Genomic DNA, 21999 nt, shown 5'->3' on the forward strand with positions numbered 1-21999 from the left:
TGAAATAGAGCTGTACTGTGCCCTCCAAGGGTCTGCTGATCTCTTGGCTCCTCTGCAAACTACAGGGTTAATGGTGAAGTCATCACCACCTGCTCTAGTCCATGCAAGCTGGCCCCTGGCCTGAGGGCGAGCAGCAGTGGGCAAAGTCCTGGCAGGGCTGGTCAAAGCAGAATGCACTACAAGAGGAGAAGAAGCTGTTCCATGGCTGTAGGTTGTGTTAACCCTCCTCCTGCTGGAGCATTTTCAGTAAGGGGGGTTGGCACAAATCCTCCATGCACAGTAGCTCCTCCACTCTGCTGCAGGGCCAAATCCGTCACTGCGCACTGTCCTTGGCTTACTGTCAAACCGAAGTCAGGTAGCCCCCACAGCTAAATGCTCGGTGAAACCTGCTATTGACAGAAGCAGGGAGGGAGGCGGGTAACTGGGTCTTCTGGCAGCTAGAAGCGGGAAAGGGAATTTATCTCCTCCCTCCTTTGGGCAGCAGTGACAGTCGGGTAGGGCATCAAAGTATCTCCCCAGGCCAGCAAACCTGGACCAACAGCTCCGCTGCCCTATTGTCAGCCACTCCGTCTGGCAACAGTACCTTGTCTGGATGTGTGATAAAATGCCCAGCAGTGAAAGAGTTAACGATGACATGCAGAGGTACCTGTCGGGCTGTGTTCCGGCTCCACTCCCACCGAAACCTGCCTACCTGCTCCCTCAGAGAATGCACCCCGCGTGCTTTGGCCATCACAAGCTAATGCACGGAGGGCTTTTCCCTCCGTGGCTCTCAAAGGCTGGGTGGCATGATTGTCCCTATTCTACAGCTGGGGAAACCGAGGCACGGGACGGCAAAGTGACACAAGCCAGGTAGGTATCAGAGCGTAGAGCTCTGATCTCCTGAGTGCTCTGCCTCATCTGGCAGCCCGGGTCTTGAGGCCTGCCACCCCACCCCTGCCTGGTGAGCTGGTCTCAGCAGGGAGCTAAGAGCCCCTCTCATATTAATGCAGGGGAACCCACAGCAGGGCAGCGAAGATCCTTCCTGGACTGTGACCCCCGTTTGCTCTGGGGTGGGGTGGGTAGGTGATGCCAGCTCTAAGCCGAGTGGTGAGCTGCAAACAGAAACCAGCTGTGCAGCAAGTGCGTTTGCCCTCGGCAATCACTGACTGGCTGCGCTCCCAGCCCCTCAGTGCATGCCTCGGGGTCTGAGTCCGCTGTTCCCCTAACACAACGCACGCCCCAGGGGAGGAGGATCTGCTGTGTGTGCCCCTTTTCCAAATGGCTCTGAAATGTGTTGCCTGCCCGGCTTCCCCCCCCCACTGCTCCCTCCACGGTCCTGGGACTCCAGCTATGTAATGCACCTTGGCAGGTAGGTGCTGTGGCAGGTGGCATCATGCAATATTCATATGGCTTTGGAGAATGACACAGATGTGGCCCGGGCCTCCATTTAGGGGCCTGAATAGATGTCCCTGCAAGGCTAGTTCCCATCTCATGTGCCATCCCCCACTCTGTTGGCTTGCTCTCAGCCATGCAGCCAGCCGGCTCTGTTCCACCCCGGTTTGCAGCCCTTCAGGCCTGTGCAGGCAGCTCCTGTGCAGGACTCTGAATGGGCTTCAGGCTGAAATAATGAGCAGAGTGAGGGAAAGGAATAAAGGGTACAGGAGGTAGGATGCAGAGAAGAACACCACAGGTGCTTGTGGGGCTGGAGGGACCATCTCAGGAGGAGATGGGAATCAGTATAGGGCAGGATCTAAAGCCCACTGAAGTCAATAGGAATCTTTCCATTGGCTTTTGTGAGCTTTGGATTGGGCCACCGAGTGGGGGAATTGCAGGAAGTTTGATTTTTTGGGGTCAGAGCAACACCTCCAGAGTAAGAACGGTGGGGGAGGGGATGAGGATCCATCCTCCCCCTCCCATGAGGTTGCACCTGGAGCTGGTCAGGAAATGAAATGTTTTTCATCTTTGTTAACATTTTTTTGAAAAGATTTTCAGGTTTTCATTGAAAAACAGGGTCATTGGGGGATATTGTTTGATTCCCCAGAAAAAAAATCAAATAAAAACTTTATTGAAAACCGACATTTCCTGCAGAAATTTATTTTATGAAAAGGTCATTTTCTGTGTAAGCCAACACCCCAACCCTGTACCTTATGAATGGAAACAATTGCTCAGTGCTGGCTGGCTGCATTTCAGGGGGGGGGGGGAGTGGTGAATGGGCTGTGGAGCTGAAGTTTTGTCATTCGGAGGGTCGTGAGCATGGCAGTATTTGATAGTCTTCTGTCTTTGCTGTGTGGTTAAAGAGGGCATCAGGCTAATGAGGTGCCTATATCATGGTATTTATAAGGAGGTTTGGAAGGGTTCGATTTATATCAGTAAATATAATTATCAATTTCACCAAACACATAGTTTCTGTCCATTATCAACATTTACAGACAGGCAAAGTTAAAAAAAAAATACTGCCCGAGATTTTATTCGAATTTGAGTCATGGATATTTCCTTTGTATATTTTACCATGTGGTGTTCACAATTTGGGTTTTAACAGTTATGCAGATCTCGCTCTTTGAAGCTCAACATCTACGGTCATCAAATAATTATTGTCTGAGCCCCCTTTGAAACCTGCCCCCACTGATTTCCCACAAATGTGAAAATTTAAATAGATAAAAATTGGGGGAAAAAATGCTTAAAAAACTAAACATTGATATGTCCCATTGAAATTGTAAAAAACCCAGAAGGCTTGAATTCTGCCAAGCTTAGTTGGAAGGCACTTGATCACTGGGGTTGCTAGGTTCTAGTCTCCAGCATTCATTTCTCTGACCCTTGGGGAAAATTCTTAATTTTTTCATCTTTAAAACTGAAAAAGTCAAACGCTTCCCCCTCCCCCATTAAAAACACACACTGACTATTTGAGGAAAGGCAGAAGGATGGGCTGGTGCATGAAGTGCTAGGCTGGGACTTGAGAGATCTGGGTTCAATCCTTTGCTCTGCCATAGCCTCCCTGTGTAATCCATGGCAAATCTGTTCCAGTCCCCATTTGTCAAATGGGGAGAACATGCCTCGTTTTCCCACCCTTCATCTGGCTTGTCTATTTAGATTGTGGGCTCTTCAGGGCAGGGACTGTTTCTCATTGTGTGTCTGTGCAGCTCCTCACAGGGAGACTGAATTTCTGTTCTGCACAGAAATTCTTTGACCTCTTGACCAAGTTTTTGTTCCAAATTGGAACAGAATCTCAAAAACATGACATTTCCCAGGGAAAAGGACAGTCTGAATTTTTTTCATTTTGCTGCAAAATCGAACTGTGTTGGTTCAGTATCTTTCCGAATGAACTGGAGCAGCCAGCTGACTGGACTCCAGGGGATAGGTCTGGGTCCATAGCTGCAGAAAGGGTAGCCTAGAACGCTGAGGGCCCTGGGCCAACTGGAGCTCCCACTTTTCCTGCTTGGTGGCAGGGGCCCTGGAAGCCCTGCAGTCCACCAGATGAGTGGGTTGGAGACCAGGAAGGTGCTTGCCGGAACCCTGCCTGTTGGTTCACTGGAAGTACGTCAGCCCACTACATCTCTGCAAAATTGGCATTTTCCAACAAAACTCCTGACCAGCTCTACTCCTAGCAGGATGGGGCACTGATCTCAGCTGGAATCCTTTTGCCCTGGAAATAATAATGAGAGGGCTTCTGAATTAAGGAGGAAATGATGTCTGGTTGCAAAGTGCTGAGATGAAATCAGGGGGATCAGCAGTAAATGGTAACTGTGGATTCTATAGCAAGTAGGGGCTGGAGAGCAGCTTGCAGGCCAAACTCAGCTGGGTCAGAGGAAGAATGCATTCCTTTCTAATTAGCAAAAAAAGAAAAGGAGGACTTGTGGCACCTTAGAGACTAACCAATTTATTTGAGCATAAGCTTTCATGAGCTACAGCTCACTTCATCGGATGCATTCAGTGGAAAATACAGTGAGGAGATTTAATACTCACCAGCAACCACACAACAGAACCACTAACCCAGGAACCTATCCTTGCAACAAAGCCCCTTGCCAACTGTATCCACATATCTATTCAGGGGACACCATCAAAGGGCCTAATCACATCAGCCACACTATCAGAGGCTTGTTGACCTGCCCATCCACCAATGTGATATATGCCATCATGTGCCAGCAATGCCCCTCTGCCATGTACATTGGTCAAACTGGACAGTCTGGACTTAAAAGAATAAATGGACACAAATCAGATGTCAAGAAGTATAACATTCATAAACCAGTCGGAGAACACTTCCATCTCTCTGGTCACTCGATTTCTGACCTAAAAGTGGCTATTCTTCAACAAAAAGACTTCAAAAACAGACTCCAACAAGAGACTGCTGAATTGAAATTAATTTGCAAATTGGATACAATTAACTTAGGCTTGAATAGAGACTGGGAGTGGTTTAGTCATTACACAAAGTAAAACTATTTCCCCTTGACAGGTTTCAGAGTAACAGCTGTGTTAGTCTGTATTCGCAAAAAGAAAAGGAGGACTTGTGGCACCTGAGACTAACCGATTTATTTGAGCATAAGCTTTTGTGAGCTACAGCTCACTTCATCGGATGCAACATCCGATGAAGTGAGCTGTAGCTCACGAAAGCTTATGCTCAAATAAATTGGTTAGTCTCTAAGGTGCCACAAGTACTCCTTTTCTATTTCCCCTTGTTTATTCCCCCCCACCCCTCCTCAGACTTCTTGTTAACTGCTGGAAATAGCCCACCTTGATTATCACTACAAAAGGTTTTCTTCCACCCCACCCCACCCCACCCCGCCAACTCTCCTGCTGGTAATAGCTCATCTTAGGTGATCACTCTCCTTACAGTGTGCATGATAAACACCCATTTTTTCATGTTCTCTGTGTATATAAATCTCCTCACTGTATTTTCCACTGAATGCATCCAATGAAGTGAGCTGTAGCTCACGAAAGCTTATGCTCAAATAAATTGGTTAGTCTCTAAGGTGCCACAAGTCCTCCTTTTCTTTTTGCGGATACAGACTAACACGGCTGCTACTCTGAAACCTTTCTAATTATTGTTGCCCTGGAGATCCTTGGACACAGGGAGGTAGCTGGTGCTTTAAGGCCCTCTCTTGTTCTGCACTAGACTGAATGTCCTCCAGTGAGAGGCATCGGAAAGCACCAGGGTGCAGGGAGGAGAGGGGGGCAGTGAATGGAACTCCAGCCCAAAGCAAGCACAGAAAGTCTTCTATTTCATAAGCAAAGGCTGTGCAGCAGCCTTTGGCTCACATGCTATAAATAGATATAATTGCATATTCCCCTTCTTGGCTTGCAGGCAGGCCAGCGGTTAGAATGAGTTCGATATTGATATTCCAGCCCGGGGGCTGAACGAAAACTCACCCAGCTAAAGAAAAATAGTCTTATGAGCACATAAAATCCTGAGGTTTGCGAGGGGGACTCAGCCGCTGTGATTATTTACATTTCCCTTTTAAGGCACCGATCTAATGGATTGGTTCATGGCACGTGCTACCCAGGACTTTGTAATGTCGCAGAGGCAAGTGTCTTTCGGAGGGGAACAGCTCTGGTTCCTGGTGAGATCCATAAGCACCTTCTGCTAAGGGGAAGCAGTTTGATTATTAAGAGTGACACGATCACCCCAGGTTTGAATAGATCTGTTCTCCGCATTCCTAGCAGCCCCCTTTTGCTGAACCAAGGACCTTTCTTTTGCAGCATTTAAGGCCAGAGGGGACCCTCAAGTCTGACCCCTATTAAATGTTTATGTCGTTCCCCCTGTATTGACCCCAATAACTTAGGTCTGACTAAAGCCTTTCAGTCCTGGGAAGCCTAAACTGAGGCCTGCCACAGGCAGAGAACAGGAGAGACCAAGGCGGTGTCAGGGCCTGAAACTGATCAACTTCACCACGAATTCTGGTGGGACCTGCTGCTGCTGTTCACCGTGCTGCACGTGACACAGACGTGTGTAGACACATGCTGCAGTTCAGTCACAACTTTTTGGCTCACTAGCACTCGCTGACACGAGAGGGAAAGAATCATTCCCACATCAGCAATCGCTGGGGGACCTGTTCTGGCCTGCATTCTACAAGAGGTTGGACCTGATAGACATACTGGGCCCTCAGACTCTGTGAATCAAGAGAGCTCCTGCCCATTATGATCATCTGGTTTCCAGTGCAGAAGGGTTAAACCAGGGGCGGGCAAACTTTTTGGCCTGAGGGCCACATCGGGTTTCCAAAATTGTATGGAAGGCTGGTTAGGAGAGGCTGTGCCTCCCTAAACAGCCAGGTATGGCCCGGCCCCCTATCCGATCCCCACTGCTTTTTGCCCCCTGATGGCCCCCCGGGACCCCTGCCCCATCCACCCCTCCTCATTCCTGACTGCCGCCCCCCCCGGGACCCCTGCCCCATCCAACCCCCCTTCTCCCTGACTGCCCCCGCTGCCCCATCCAACCCCCATCCTTCCTGATTGCCCCCCCAGGACCCTTGCTCCCATCGGACCCTTGCTCCCATCCAACCCCCCTGTTCCCCACCCTCTGACCTCCCTGACCCCTATCCACACCCCACTGAACTCCCCTGTTCCCTGCCCCCTCACCACGCTACCTGGAGCACCGGTGGCTGGTGGTGTTACCTTCGCGCTGCCCAGAGCACCAGGACAAGCAGCCGTGCCGCCTGGCTGGAGCTAGCCGCGCAGCACAAAGCACCGGGTCAGGCCATGGCTCTGCAGCCCCATCGCCCAGAGCATTGTGCCGGTGGCACAGTGAGCTGAGGCTGCGGGGGCGCGGGAACAGGAGGGCAGGGGACGGGGCCTAGCTCAGGGGCCGGGCTGGATATGGTCCGTGAGCCGGTTTGCCCACCTCTGGGCTAAACTACCTGGCTGATTTTCCTGCTCACACCCACATTCTCTGTGCTCCACCCACATCCTTGCTGAAGTAGCTTAGTGTCATCCCCATTTTACAATGGGGAAACTGAGGCAGAGAAGGGCAGTCACTTGCTGAAGCTTGTGGGTTCCTCATCAGCGCCTCCCAAATCTATGTTTCTGGCAGTGCAGCAAATCCCCTGGCTGTGAAAGTGGCATTGAACAGAGTAGGAAGAAAGAAAAGGGGCCTGGCCAGGCCAGCCCTAAAGAAGATGGCCCATAGGTTCTTCTTCTCTTGTGTGGCCTTGACTCACAAGAGGTGATGAAGCTGGTCAGCTGAGATGGACTTACAGCTTTCCCTTACTGCATCCTCTTCAGCCTGCCTAATGCTCTAGCCCACCATATGGACCCACCCTCCCCATCAACCAGTCTCACATGGCTGACCCAGCCGCCCCCCTGCCATTTCATCCAGCAGCACCCAAACCCTACAGCTCCTGCTGTGTCCCAAGCGGGAAGGTGCAATACCTGTGCGCACCCACACCCCCCTGCAGCCGCAGGGGCCAGCACTGCCAGGAAGGAGAGGGGACCGAGCTGCTGCAACTGACAGGAGAGCAGGTGGTGGCTCATCAGCATTAAAGCACAGCCTTGCAGGGAGTGGGTGCGTTTGGGGAGGGCAGTGCAGTGCTAGCAAAGGGAGGAAGCTGATGCCTGAGAAATGCACCTCCCTAGGGCCTCTGGTATATGACATTCATCCCAGATCAAGCATAGGATATGCTCTGCCTGGGGACCAAATCTTGCCAGGGGGATGGGCTTGAGTTAACTGGCATTTTCCATCCCCCCGAGCAGAGCGTAATCCTCAGCAGCAGAACCAGAATGCTTCATTTATCCCCCAAAAAGCTACAGTTCTCCCTCTCAGGGCCAAGATTCCTCCGAGGGCTACAGACTCTATGGAAACACCAGCCACTGCATGTCATCAGTGTCCCTGTCCATCCCTACTGGCCTAATCCAAAGCACAGTGACCTCAGCCAGCCTCCTCCCATTGCAATGAGCTGGGAGCAGAGAGCCATTAATGCACACGTACCCTCAAGGGGCATTCACTAATCCCGAGGCTTTGCTATGGGAAGGACAACTGGATCCATGCATCCTCTGCTCCATGGGAGTGGTGTACACACATCAAGGGGAGGACCCACTTTGAACCAATCCAGCCCCTTTCACAGAGGATCTCCGAGCATTTTGCAAATCTCAATTAGGCTCCATTCCTGAGAGTTGCACTGATTACATTAGTTAAGGTTTGTAAGACACTTGGAATACAAAAAACTCTTTCTGCATGCTAAATATTATTCGTACCACACGCAGGGATTATACTCAATAGCATCTACTTGTTGTAAAGCTTTGGTCTCTTAGCTGAAGGAGCCACTGTCAGTGTACAAACCAGATATAACAGTTCAATGTCTGTTTCAAAGCAAGCTTCTGGCATTGTTTGGGAGGTACTGGAGCACACAGAAATAAGTTGACATGGCTGCTCTGCCCCCAAGACTTTCCTGGAAATGAGGTGTATCTTCCAGGGTCTCCCCAGCAAACAACACAGACACGTTTTCCTACTGGGAAGCAGAGAGATTGGCTGCCATTCCCTTGCTCTAATCATTAGATCAGACAACACTGCCTCCTAAAGTCATGAACGCAGGAGTTCAGACCCCTGCCCCCCACTAGCCTACACTCCCTACCAGAGTTTGGTGGAGAACCCAGGAGTCCAGTGTCCCCCCACGCCTTAACTCTTCTACATTTCTCCCCCGCCCCCCGCCATAGCCACAGTGATAGGATTAGAACCCCGGTGTCCTGACTCCCAATCCGACTGGACAACTCCCCATTCTACCGGATCACTAAATTTGGATTCTGACAATCCAGTCTCTCCCTAGGCAGAATATTCCTAGCTATATAATTCTGAACTTTGGTGCTTCACAGGGTGAAATACGGGACATAAATGAGAGGTCTTCCCATTCCATGTCTGGGGAAGGGAAAAGTTATTCTTGGGGATGGAGCTAAACCGTATTTCAACCGTATTACTTCACGATAGACCCATACCAAGAGCTTCAAGGTTCTCATGACTGGCATTGCAACACACCTCCTTTACATTTCAGCCTCTGAGAATTATTCTTCACCATCAACTAGCTGGTTGAAGCAGCAGCCCCTAGTCACACTGGATGAACCTCCCAGTGGGTAACAAACAAATTAGAACTAAATCTGTTTGCCACTAAGTTACTCCTCCAGAGACTGCCAACATCCAAAGCACTCGGTGGCAAAATTTTGAGATGTCAGTGTTACCCAACAGCCCTTATTACTACAACAATAACTTTGATTGGGACCCAACACAGCACTGTCACACCAAGTCTGTAATACGGACAGCCTGAAAAAGTAGCTCTGAGATTGTGACAATGCACCTCTGTGGATGTTAAAAGCTCTGCCCTAGGAATTATTCTGGGGGAGTTCCCTGGCCTGTGACATGCAGGAGGTCAGGCTAGATGATCACCATGGTCCCTTCTGGCCTTGGAATCTATGACTCATCATTGCGCCAATGGCGAGATGGCAACCACATTTAAAAGAGTGGAGAAGCAGCACAAGTTAAAACAAATTGATGCGTGCAGGTGCAAGGTTATGTGACACATCAACAGAATAGTAAATAACCAGCTGTGAATATTCACTCATCCCCTCCAGTGACTGAATCTGTATAATTAACTATTTTGCTGCTCATCATCCTAACAGAAACAACCAAGTACTCTGGAATTGTGGAAGTAACGTGGGGAGAATACCATCCCTTTTTCCACTCTTCTCACCCCCTCTCCCCCATGCACAATACAAGGATTTTTTTCATGCTGGGAGACAAAAGCGTGCCTGGGAGATACAGACCCTAACCCCCGTTTCTGGGGCAGTAGCTCCTTGGACAGCCTGAAGCATCCACACAGAAGAGCAGACACTCAGGTCTGAAGCAACCCAAGCAGCGATTCCCAAAAGGTGACACACTGAAATATGCCAGGATATTGGTGTATGTGGGTGGGTGAGAGAGGGGACAAGGAGGTCATCACGGATTTATGAAGTTTGTTTCTGTGCAGCTCACAAGCTGTCCCTCAGTATAACAGAATTTTTGAAAAAACACCTTTCACTTGACTGATGGCTTTATTAATTCCCACAGACCAGGACTGGAAGCAGTAACTAATAGACTCTGTTGGGACTGGCAGAAAAGATACAGGTCAGAATGAGATTGCTACAGTCAGCCATACTGGGTCTTTGTGGGGGGTTTCTGGGGTGGGAGGAAGCGGGGAAAAGACTTTTACAGCAGCTAGTACTGCAAAGCATAGCTGGCCACCCAAAGAGAAGCCTCACGATCAAGGATTTCAAAACAAGTAGGTTCCCAGGTGAAACATACAAGGCCTGACGTTTACCAGTATTTATTTATGTTTCTTAAAAAACAGTAGAAAGTTTCCAGATTGTTGCCTATCTAGAAAGTACATGACTTCACCAATATGCTAAAATGAGCTCCAAATAATTTTTCTATACTCCCTAATTGTGAACATACATACATGGCTTATCGGTGTGATGGTATAGCATGTACCTCCCTTACTTCATCACCTGTTTGTCACCTTCATTCATGTCAGCAAATATTCAGATTGTGGGATCTCTGGGGCAGGGACAGCACCTTCCCAGGTCTCCTCTGAGCCACCTGGCAGCTAAAAAACAACCACAATACACCCATTTTCTCCACTCTTGCTCAGGTGGTATTAATCATCTCTGGGGTAAGTCACATGACCATGCGGATTTCCTCCACTACAAATTCACTCTCTTCCTTTAATTCTGCCAGCTTTTTCATTTCTCCTCCCTCACACCTGTAGCCCCAACTCATTTTGCTACTTTTCACTCCCTCCTGCCCCTCTCACATCAGATCGTCCAGATTTCTTTAATAAGATCTGACATCACCTTCCAATCTGATCCTTGACTTTCCATCTTGCTTCCGCCCTCTACACTCCAGTGAGACAGAGCTCTCTTCCAGGCCAAAATCACAACACTTTTACTCGATCTTCATCATCCCAAGCCTCTCAAAGCCTTGGTACCATTGATTACTCCTAACTTCTTAAATCTTCTCTTCCAGTGGATTTTGCAGCTTCTCTGATGGTTGCTTCACCTTTCAGCTTGCTGCTTTAGCAACCCCTAGTTTCCATACAGATATGTCCCAGTGCTATCCAAACTTTGCCCAACTGGGACTAACGCTGGCAGCTTGCTGGAAAGCTGAGGGATGAACCTAAGTTACATAAAAAGAGCATTTTACAGCCACTGTTGTTTTTAAGAGGTTCAACCCAAAGACTACCTGACCCAGCATGCAATATTCTATCTTGCCAAGCTCTGAGCTACACTTTGCTCACACCAACTAAAAATTTTAGGGTGGGGTCTTTCCTTTCCACTAGCAATGTGGAAACAAAAGAAATCAGTTCCTTTCCCTGAAACAGTCCATCTGAGTCCCAAGTGTTCACTGTATTTTCCTAATAATCTTTTCCTGGTTCCCTTAATGACACTGATCAGACTGAGGGGAGGGGGTACTTTTAAAATGAGCTTTTAGCAAAATGTTTATAAAAAACAAAGTTAAATCCTTAGTGATTTAAGGAAATCTGTTCCAGTTACATTATTTTTTGAACCAGGTACGACTTACTTTTTTGCCGTGTTTACTCCTAATTTTTGTAGTTAACGGCTCATCCTTTAACAGATCACTTTTCCGATAAACGTCCTACACCTCTTAGCCATACACATATAAAGCAGCTCATGAGAGCTGGTGTCTACTCTGTCACACGCATCATCAACAGACTTGCCAAATAAATTCCAGCTCTGGAATCTTTATTCCTTGTGATGATGCAAAGCAAGAAAGGACCCTGCTTGACTTTCAGATCCTGAGGGAGTCAATGGCACCAGTACTTATAAAATACATCTTTTTACTTGATAATTGAGTCCATTTTATCTGGAGTCACTGAAAGACAAACAGGGATCCCACCAAGGCCGTTTGTGTAGTCACTTTTCTCTTAGCCACACTAATTTCAAAAATAAAGGAAATTAGTAACTGCAAAGTTTAGCCAGCCTGCCACAGGGTCAACAGCGTGACTCAAGTCCTTCACCTTCTTCCATCTTCCTAACAGTCCAGTCCTTTGGAACCAGAAGCTGTAGCTAGTTTATAATTTTAAGGCTTAAGTGGGATCTTCCCCCATCCCTAAGTGACGTATGCAGCTCCACATGAGAAATCATTGTCTCACAGAATTCCAACTCTCCTTCAAAGAGTGACATTTTAAATCTTCATAGAGATTCACAGACGTTTAAGGCCAAAAGGGACTAGATCACCTAGTCTGACCTCCAGTATAAGAGGGGCCATATAATTTCACCACATTACCTCTGTACTGAGCCAAAGACTTGTGTTTGACTAAAGGATATCTTTCAGCAATATACAAATTGCTGACCTATATTCAAGCGATATAGGAAGCTTAGGACTAAAATTTAAGTTTTGTTAAACAAATTACAAAACATAATAGAAATGATTTTTAAATAATCAAAATAAGTAAATCAGTGGAAGTAATTATGTAACTTAAAACTTTCCTATAGTGTTCACAACTCAAACACTGCCATACACTTGTATGTGACAGTGAGAAAACTGAAAATAGTCTGATCAATTTCATATGCTGGCTCTGAAGACAGTGCAAATTGAACAGCAAAAATAAAGATATTTTTAAAAAGTGCATATGGCTCCAGTAATCTAAGTATTTAACATTACTGTAGTGGAATTTACCTTTATATTTTTGAAAAGACAGTTTCCTTGTAACATGAACCCTGCTGTCAGTTGTGTGCTAGTTTTTGTGTCTATTGTTTCCTAAATTAACTGTCTTTCATTCGCTAGCAGGCAGTCTTTACCCGTCCCTAATAAAGATACTCCAAAGCAGAAGCTGGAATTCCAGTTTTAAAGGATACCATTCAGAGCTGATTACCCAAATGGAGAAAACCAGGGTTATAAGGCAACTGTATCAATGTATTCACTCTTCTTGGTCTCACGCTATGAGATTTTATTTTGTGAACAAGTCTCAGATACTCAGTCTCAGTATCATGGGCTCAGAAGCAAGAGTTGAACTACAAGTCAGGAGATTCTTTTTCAGAGCAGCCAGTGGTTCTTTGTTTGTTTGTTTTTTACAGGTAACCGGATGACTGCCTATTGAAACAAATTTGGGAGAATCACGTACAGTTAATGCAATTTCAAGGGTTAAATCAAAAGCTTAATTGCCACATCGTTTGAAGAAGACAAGTCACATTAAAATCTATTTTGCTTCACTATACATCCTGCTAAGGGGACGATTTACCAAACCCCCCTCTCCCCGCCCCCACAAGTGGAACAGAAATTGATTAGATCTTCATAGACTCTGAAGTTATGAGATGGAAAAGATGGCTAAGTATCCATCCCCACCTGCCACAATGCAGGACTGTTCAACTATTTTTTATTTTTGCTAAATAGCCAGACTAAACGTTTTTGTTTTAAATCAGGCCAAAAAAAAAATATTCCGATTAGACTCTCATGCCTCTATTTTGTAATATAAATGTTGTGGGCCCCTCCAATTCCTGCCTCACTCCAGCTGCAGGACAGGTTACCAGCTGCCTCACTATAACAGCCTCTACAGAGGCAAAACCAAGAATCTTCTGCCTGCAGAACGTCCCACTGCTGAAGGGAATTTCGTTATCTTCCTAGTCACCAGGCTTAACTGTTTTGCTATAAGAAGATTGCAAAAAAAGGTATTTGAATTTTTAAATAGTCTGAAGGATCCAGGGTTTAAGGGCTATGGCAGCCCTTGTGCACATAAAGTAGCCATGGAGGTTACATTAGCTCACCAGCTCTCGGGGTGGCCTGTCGCTTATTAAGAGTACCCCCAGCCCAGAGCGTACCAGTTCTAATCCAGTGCATGTAAAACCCACCCCAGTTTTAAACCCACCCTAGTTTAACAAAAAACCAGTTAGCAAATGGGAGAGGTATGAATGACCAGGCCCCCTCCAGAGTGTAACATTAGTTCTTACAAAAAGATACCGAAGCACGTGGCTGCCAGTTTACATCCTAGTAGCAGCTACAGTCCATTGATGATTCGGGTCTGGACAGTGAGGCTGCTGCTGCCACCTGGATTCACTTCCACAGAACTCTGCATGTGAGACAGCAGCCAAGCTATCCGTTTAGCTTCCTTCCTTGCCCGGCACTTGGTTTCCTCTTTACAACTGGAGAAGAGCCTCCCTAGGCGGTGTATAGACATGCATGGCCCCCTTCCCCTCACAGCAGGATTCTTACTGCGGACCATCTCACAGCTCCGCCATCTTCATCAGTCCCACCCGTGTGAGGGAGAGTCCCCTCCTCTCAGTCAAGCTAGGGGGCAGCGTGCCTTCTCTGTCCCACTGATGTCCAGTCCCTCGCCTCAGCCCTTCTCAGGGATGTTGGTTAATTTCCCCTCAATCCCAGGAGGATGAGGATAAGCCCCTTCCTTGCAGCAACACTGGATACAGAGATTGGTCCCCCTGCCTCTGCCCCATGGGTTGGGGGATCTGCTGATGTCAGGGGTAAGGATTAGCCCTCCAGTGATGTTGCTGGGAATTATCCCCCTACGTTCCATGAGTAGGGAATAGCACCTCCCAATGATGTTTTGAGTGAGGACTAGCCCTCAAGTGATGGCATTTTGGCGGGGGGGGTTAGCCCCCCTTATTAGCCCCAGGAAGTAGGCTTACCCCTCAGTGACATTACAGGGGGGTAGCTCCAGGGGGAGGGACATCTGAGCCCCACGAGGTATTAGACCCCACTCCCTAGCAACGATGAGTGAGGGGGGTTAGGTCCCCCATTGTCAGTCCCGTTGCAGAGTGGGGTTAGTTCCCCTCCATCCCATGGGAGTTTGGTGGGGCTACCCCTCCAAAGATGCACCAGTAGGTGGCTGACCAGCTCCAGTCCCCCTCGCACCCTCTATGAGTCTGAGCTACCCCCTTGGTGCAGCCGCTGGGCCATACTAATGAGGGAGCGGAGCTGCACCAACTTGAGTGGTCCCACCTGTCGGGGATCCTGGCTCTCCAGCCAGCGCAGTGCTGTCTCCAAGCCCCTGATGGCTTCCCGGGCCGTGGGCAGTGGGGGATCCCCTCCCTCTTCCACTCCACTGCCTCCCACACCTCCGGCACCCACCTCTGCTGCCTCCTCCTCCACATCCCCCCCACAGCCTCCAGGTCCTTCATCCCCACTATCCCCTTCCCCATCCTCCCCCTCCATGCCTGGCGCCGCATCATCCAGGTGCAGCCAGTCGGCCACCTCCTCAGGTGCCAGGCGTTTGTAGGCCAGAGCAGCCAGGTGGGTGAGGTCACTGAAGACCTTGCTGTCCCCACCGCCTCCATCCCCACCCAGCGGTTCCCCCTGTTCCTCCTCCCCAGGCTGGGGCTCAAAGGCAGCGCGCAGCCCCAGCAGCCAGCACTTCTCGATGGAGCCAGCAGGGATGAGGTCCCAGGAGAGGCCAGCCAGGTAGAGCATGTCCTTGAGCAGGAAAGAGCGCACAAAGTCCAGGGGTCCACTCCCGCCTCCAGCTGGGCTGGGCCCCCCTGCTGGGCCGCCTCCCCCACTGGCCACGCAGGACACGGCCAATCGCAGCAGCTCCCGCTTGTAGAGCTGCTTGAAGGCGGACACCACGCCTTGCTCCAGTGGGGCTGGGATACGGCCTCCCCCTCCAGCCGAGCTGCCCCCCGCTGCAGCCTTGGAGAGGAAGAGGGCTCGGATGGAGCCATCCGGGGTCTGTAGCTGGGGTGGCTCCTCTGGGCCAGCACCGGAGGGTGGCGGGGGGCTGCTGAGGAGCAGCACCGCCTTCTGCTGGAGGCAGCTGCGGCGCAGATAACGCTTGACTCCTGGCACAAAGTCTTCAAAGAACCAGGCCCGGAGGAGGGCAGGTCCGAGCCGGGCCTCGGGACTGTAGCGGTAGCAGGCTGGGAACTTGTCCTGGTTGTGGTGCCGGAGACTGGGTGGGTCTGGGAGCCCCCCGACCACCAGCGGTTTCAGTTTGTGCGAGCCAGTCAGGTTGGCAGCCAGCAACACGGTGACGCACTCCTTCACCACCAGCCTCCGGCGGGGGGGAGGCTGCAGGCGGGGGGAATGGGCCCGCAGCTCCCCAGCCTGGCCCGGCAGCAGTTTCCAGTAGAGTCCGGTTACATTGGCGTTGTAGATCTGCTCGTCCCCATAGCCTCCCCCGTCCGAAGGTGCCATGGCAGCTGGAGGAGGAGGAGGAGGCGGCGGAGGCGGGGGCAGGAGCAGCGAAGGGTCCGGGAAGGCGGAAGAGGGGGCCCCAAGCTCCAGCTCAGCCTTGAGCGGCGGGGTCCCCGGAGCGGCGGGATCCCCCCCTCCGCCTTCGCCGTAGATGCGCTGGCTGGAGATGCCGTGCCGTTTCTGCCAGCGCCAGAACCAGCCATGGCTGGCCTTGAAGGTGCACTCGGGCCCGTAGATCTGGCGGGCGAAGGCCTCGGCCTGGGCTTGGATGATGGGCCCCGAGAGCGGCACGCCGTGCTGCCGCAGGGTGAGGAACCAGGTGTAGACGGCCCGGTCGATCTCCTCCTCGTTGGCCAGGCGCATCTTCTTGCGCTGGGTGCCCACCTCGCCGCCCAGCTGGTCCAGGAACCAGCGCAGCTTGTGCTCGTCCTTGAGCCAGCCGCGCAGCGTGCCGCCGGGCACCCCGAAGTCCCGGCACACCGAGGCCTGCCGCTCGCCCTTCTTCACCCGCTCGATGGCCTGCAGCTTGTCCTTGATGGAGTAGGCGCGGCGGAAGGCCATCTTCACCGACAGCCCCCCGGGGCCCCGCCCGGGGGGCCCCCCGCCCCGCCGGCACCGCGCCGCCGCCCCGGGCTCGCCCAGCTCCAGGCACACCGGGGACGGCTCCCTGCTGCCCGGCTCCTCCAGCTCCAGCGGGCTCCGTCCGCCCGGCTGCCCCGGAGGCCCCCGGCGGCTCGGCTCCTCCAGCCCCGGCGAGGCCCTGCTGCTGCTGCTGCTGCCCGGCCGCCCGCGGGGCCGCCGGGAGCCCGTCCCGTCCGGGGAGCGCCTCCTCCGCGGCGGCTCCCGCAGGCCCAGCGCCGGGGGGTCCCCGGCGGCCGGGGGCAGCGGCGCGTCCCGCCCGCAGGCCATGCGGGGGGCTGCCTGCAGCCGCTCAGCGCGCTCGCCGGGCCGAGCCGCGGCTGGATCCATGGCGGGGCCCGGCGCCGGGGCCGCGGCCGCCGGCCGCCATAAACCCGCCCGGCCCTGGACAGCCCCGGGGAGACGGAGGGGCCCGGCCCGCGGGGGGGGGGCGCGTTATAACCGGGGGCGGGGGCGGGGAGCCAAGGTCTTTTGTCTCCTCTCTGGCCCCTGAGAGCCGATAGGGCGGGCCGGCGGCCACAGCGCATGCGCCGTCGCTGCTCCGCCTCCTCCTCTTCTTCCTCCCCCCCTCCCGAGGTGGAACGTCCTGCCCTCCCCCCCTCCTCCCGTTGGACTCTTCCACCTCTGGTAGGCTGTAATTCCTATAGCCGGCCCTCTATGGAATGTTCCATTGTCGCAAGAGGGGGTGTCCAATCCCTCGGCCTTTTCCATTCCCCTCCACAGAACGGGCCATCCCCCTCACAGCAAAGAGCCACCCCTCATCCGGACTGTTCCACTCTCGCAGCCCCCTCGGCCGTGCCCGCGCCCGCTCTACGTGCCCCCCCCTCAGCGCCGCCGCCCGCCGGCTCCCCCTCCCTCTAGCCACAGTTGGTCGGCGCCGCGACCCAGAATCCCCCGCGCGGCCAGCGCCGCTTCCTTTCCGCTGACTGAGGCCGAGCAGAGCTGAGGGCCCGCCGCGTGAGTACGGAGCCGCGGAGGGGCCTAGAGGCAGGGCTGGGCCGGGCCACCGCCCCGGGAGGGAGCTGAGGGCAGGGGGAGGCCCGGCCCGGCCCCGCATCGCGCGGGAGGGGGTGGGACTGAGGTGGGTTCCCCGACACCTCTCCCCCGTGCGCAGCCCCGTGCTCCCCTCATGGGTAGGGAGCTCGCGGGAGGGGGCTGCTGGCCGGGGACCTCCCCCGTGGCTGCTGGTGGTTTCGGGCGGGGCGGGGCCTTCATCTGCATCCCCCTGTGCCCCCCCCCCGAGGATCCGCTCCTCCCCCGGGCAGGGAGCCCTGCGGTGGGCAGGTGGTGCTGGTGGTGGGGGCAGGGTCTCTGTGCTTCCCCCCCAAGGAGAGTCCTCGCCTGCCCTGCTCCGCCATCCTGCCCACCCTCTGCGCCCCTCCTCGCCAGGGAGCCCTGCGGTGGCGCCCTGCGGGAGGGCGGGGATAGCGAGTGGCGGCAGGGACGGTCTCTCGCAGAAGAATCGCTTTTCCCCCATGCCTGTGCGGTGAGCAAGCTCCTGGGGGGATCGTACCTGAGCCCCCCAAGACTCCTTCCCCCACCAGTATGAGCGTGTGCTTCCCTCACAGCTGATGAGTCGGCTGTGGATGCAGGTGGTGCCAAGGAAGGCTTATAGGTGGGTCCTCCAAAGAATCCTCCCCTCCCCCTGCACCCACACTGTGAGCATCACCCTATTTGCCCGGTGCTCCCCTCACAACCAGGGAGCTCTTTCTTGTGTGCCGGCAGCCCCAGGGGTGGGTGAACTCTGTGGTGCTGACTCACTTTTCAGCAGCTCTCTCTGGTAACTTCTGCTGGCACTTAAGGCTCTCTGCACTGAAAAACCAAAGGGGAAATATCTGATGGGTCCGCTTATCTGGGTACTTTAGCTCCCTGATGATAGGCCTATTTGTCATGAAGTATCCTTGAGCACTCCTTAAGAAAGGGCCCGATGCAGCAAGCTGCTGATCATCTCCAGCTTCCTCTCAGCTCTGTTACAGCTCAGGCTTTCCTGAAGCTTTCAGGATTATGCTGCTGTTCTTGCGTTTTCTGTTGCTGTGTAGCAATCTCACTCCATAATCTCTGATTTAATGCTGATTTATTCTGGTCACAACCACAGTTATTACCTAGAGAGTCGCATGCATTGTTGTGTTTGTAGTCTGAGTGCATTGCACGCATAAGGGGCTTCTTACAGTCTCCATTCCTTGCATAAGCTCCTTGTGTTCCATTCTCCAATTCCTCCTCTTTCACAGATTCCTGGCATCCCCCCCCCCCCCAATGCTGCTATGAACCAGCTTGTTGATCTGTACACAATTAGATGTGGTTAAAATTGCAGGTTCTGCTAACTAAATGCAGGGGGTTGTGTGTGTCCCCTCTACCCCCTTCTGGCTTTCTGATTTCCACCAAGATGGCTAGGGTTCTGCCCATTGATGCCTAGAACATTCCATGACATATTGGAATTGATTGGATGCAGCATTCAAAAGTCTATCCTGTTACAGACCAGGAGAAATACCATTGAGTTGCTTGCCTTGGCCAGATGTTCCTTATTACCTTCTCTGGTTATGCACCCTATGCCTCCTTGCTCACTTCTCCTTTTCTTTCAGGTACATATTCTTTTCCCTGCCTGGCTTTCCTCCTTTTCTTTACAGGTATACTTTCCTCCTTTCTCCCCTTGCTATTCTGTTTATTCTCCGATACTAGTTGATATATTTTTTCTTATTAAACTTATTTCTTATCCTTTCCCAACTCTGATTTTCTGCAGCACTACACACTTGTCTGGAGGAGCAAATGGAGCCTTTCTTTCCCAGTGACAGGTATCTCCAGACTTGCTTTTCTGCACCTATTAGCTGAGTAACTTTAGGTGCTGCTTATTGGTTGCTAATCACCTGGGGCAAATGTCAAGGTTTCAAGGAATCATAGTTGGGAGGTCCTAACTGTCATTTTGTTGGTTGACTGGCAATCCTTTTGCTCAGTTACATCCTGAAACGCTCTGTAATCTCCCCACAAAAAGTACTGCAGGTAGCTGGATTGGTAATTTCTTTAGTGAGATCAAATGCTTAACTAAAGTGATTCTTTCTTATGTGCACATAATTGAACTAACTACCAAATTTCTCTTTCCACTCTGGGTTTTCCATTGTAGTTGACATTTATTTTCCTTGCTGTTGCTGGGATTAGCTTTCAGTTGATTCTGTTGAGGGATGGATGTGACATGTGAGATAGTGCGTGAGTACTCTATAAATAATCCCTGTTGGATTTGTCTAGATCAGTAATGCCAAATGGTATAAACAGATTTACATCCAGAATGATGACCTGTAGATGTGGAGAGCTGCAAAAAAATATTACAGAACCCATGCAGTGGGAACCACCTCATCATAAAGTTGCATTTTGTAAAGAATCAGAATGACCATTTTCATATTATGTGGCAATGAAGCTATTTGGTATTTGCCTTCTATTTCATTATCAATGGGCTCTACTGTAGGGAGTTACAGTGAACTCATTGGTAATCTTACACTGTTTAAGATTGTGGATTTTGAAAAGCAGCTGACGTTTCCCTCCAGAAACAACAGCTGCTGTGGAAAAAGTAAAGGAGTTCTTGTGGCACCTTAGAGACCTTAGAGAAAAAGTGTTCCCTTAATTAAAAAGAAAAAAAAAACTTAAAGGAATAATACACTTAAAATGCTTAAGCCCAAATCTTATTTTGGGTTTTATGAAACATTGATATAAATGTTTTCATCACATTTTTAACTACGCATTCCCCTGTATCATTGGAAATCCAATGTGACAGCCATATTTTAGTTTGTAAGAGCGAAGAAGTAGTGATAAGCAGAAACTGAAAATGAAGCTGACCAACTAGGCATTTTCAATTAGAAATTGTTGAAACTTAGAGGGCTTTTAGATGGTTGTTAATGTTGCTTATGGGAAGTTTTCACTGCGTTGTCCTGTGTAACTTTACGTTGGGTGAGGGAGGTTGATAATTATGTACTAATCAACACAAATAATACAATTGCCTTTTTGATGTTTTAAGCCTTACAAAATAGCTGGTACACTTTGTGCCGCCATTTAAGTTGCTGCCTGTTATGTTTCAGTGGCATGGATAATACAAAGGCCAGTATCCAACCTGTGCAGCAAGAACACACGTTGTTGCACTTTTCTTGTCTAGTCTGCGCACGTATTTTTATAATTTATAATCATAGAAACATTTTGTACGTAATACTAGTAGTTCCTAGAATAGTTACGATGAATGAAATGCATAAGAAATGAATAACCATATTCAATTTAGGGAGCATGATAAAGACTTATAAGATGATTGTACTTTGCATTTAAGTATAGAGCAGGGTTCTTCACTTCTCTGATTTTTACTATTGACGTACTCAGGAATAGAAACTGTTGCAGAGATTATTCATTAAGCACAGTAAGATTATTTTTTAGTTGTAAAGCTTAGTGCTCATGAAAGTGAAATGAATAGCTCTGGGCAGAGTTGTTACAAAGCACCTACCAGTGCTTTTCCGAGTTGCCTCCAGAAGCTAACACATATTAAAGCAATAATGGTTTTGTCTACACTAGGGTTTTAACTGGTTAAAATACTTCCCCTAACGTAGATGTGATATTTTTGTTAAATCAGGTAATTGCATTTGAAACTGTCCTATGTGTATAATTGTGCAATTTACATTGGCAATTGTACACTTACATTATTTAAAAATCTTACTTTTAAAAGGTCATAAGCTATGTCTATACTACAGCATAATTGGCATATTTTAGATCGCCTAGGGCTGTGAATAAACCACCCCCCTGAGAGACATAAGTTACACTGACATAAGCACCGGTGTGGACAGCGCTATGCTGATGGGAGATTTCTCTTCCGTAGGCTTAGAGCGGTTAGAGAGCTTACAGTGGTGGTAAGCTCTCTAGTGTAGCCGTAACCATAATTGGGTTTAAGAATTAACACTCTGTTGAGATAAAAGGGAACTGACTGTATCTCAGAATTGTTTCAGGATGTTTGTAGACTCTTAATTGGCTGCATGCAGTTCCCATTTGGAAGATTTTCTTTGCACTAGCATTTTATATGTTAAGAATAAATTTTATAAGCTTTATTTCTGGTAAGTTGATCGTGCCCGAGGGGCTGATAAATATCTTAAGCAGGCTGTACGTGGCCCACAGGCTGTACGTGGCCCACAGGCTGGGTGTTTGAAGGAATTAACTTCTAAAACGTCATGTTTAACAGACATCGAAATATGTATCTTTTCTGTCTCAAAACCACTCTTGACTAAAAAGGAGACCTGTTGAATTCTTAGGGG

The 21999-nt window shown here is 50.3% G+C and overlaps 2 protein-coding genes across 4 annotated transcripts in view; one reads left to right on the plus strand and one right to left on the minus strand.

The window, feature by feature from the left end:
* Positions 1–9962: 9962 nt before the first annotated feature.
* On the minus strand, positions 9963–17288 carry TIGD5 (tigger transposable element derived 5). The gene has a single exon (XM_048841839.2). The coding sequence runs from the start codon at positions 17057–17059 to the stop codon at positions 14816–14818; it is 2244 nt and encodes a 747-aa protein (XP_048697796.2). The 5' UTR covers positions 17060–17288; the 3' UTR covers positions 9963–14815.
* Positions 17289–17551: 263 nt separating this feature from the next.
* EEF1D (eukaryotic translation elongation factor 1 delta) overlaps positions 17552–21999 on the plus strand; it is a 45220-nt gene continuing 40772 nt past the window's right edge. Inside the window, exons 1-3 of one of the 3 annotated variants that reach the window (XM_048841837.2) lie at positions 17616–17686; positions 19309–19353; positions 19467–19518. In XM_048841837.2, coding sequence (XP_048697794.1) covers positions 19493–19518 — 26 coding nt within the window. In that variant the 5' untranslated portion in view covers positions 17616–17686; positions 19309–19353; positions 19467–19492. Of the gene's footprint in view, positions 17687–19308; positions 19354–19466; positions 19519–21999 lie in introns of all 3 variants that reach the window. The other 2 variants (XM_075124891.1, XM_048841838.2) reach the window with 2 other exon arrangements.

Source organism: Caretta caretta, chromosome 2, assembly GCF_965140235.1.
Source record: "Caretta caretta isolate rCarCar2 chromosome 2, rCarCar1.hap1, whole genome shotgun sequence".
Classification (NCBI taxonomy): Eukaryota; Metazoa; Chordata; order Testudines; family Cheloniidae; genus Caretta; species Caretta caretta.

What these genes read in the sequence shown, in the direction of transcription:
- TIGD5 (XM_048841839.2), bottom strand. Translation starts at nt 17,059, where the DNA reads ATGGATCCAGCCGCGGCTCGGCCCGGCGAGCGCGCTGAGCGGCTGCAG.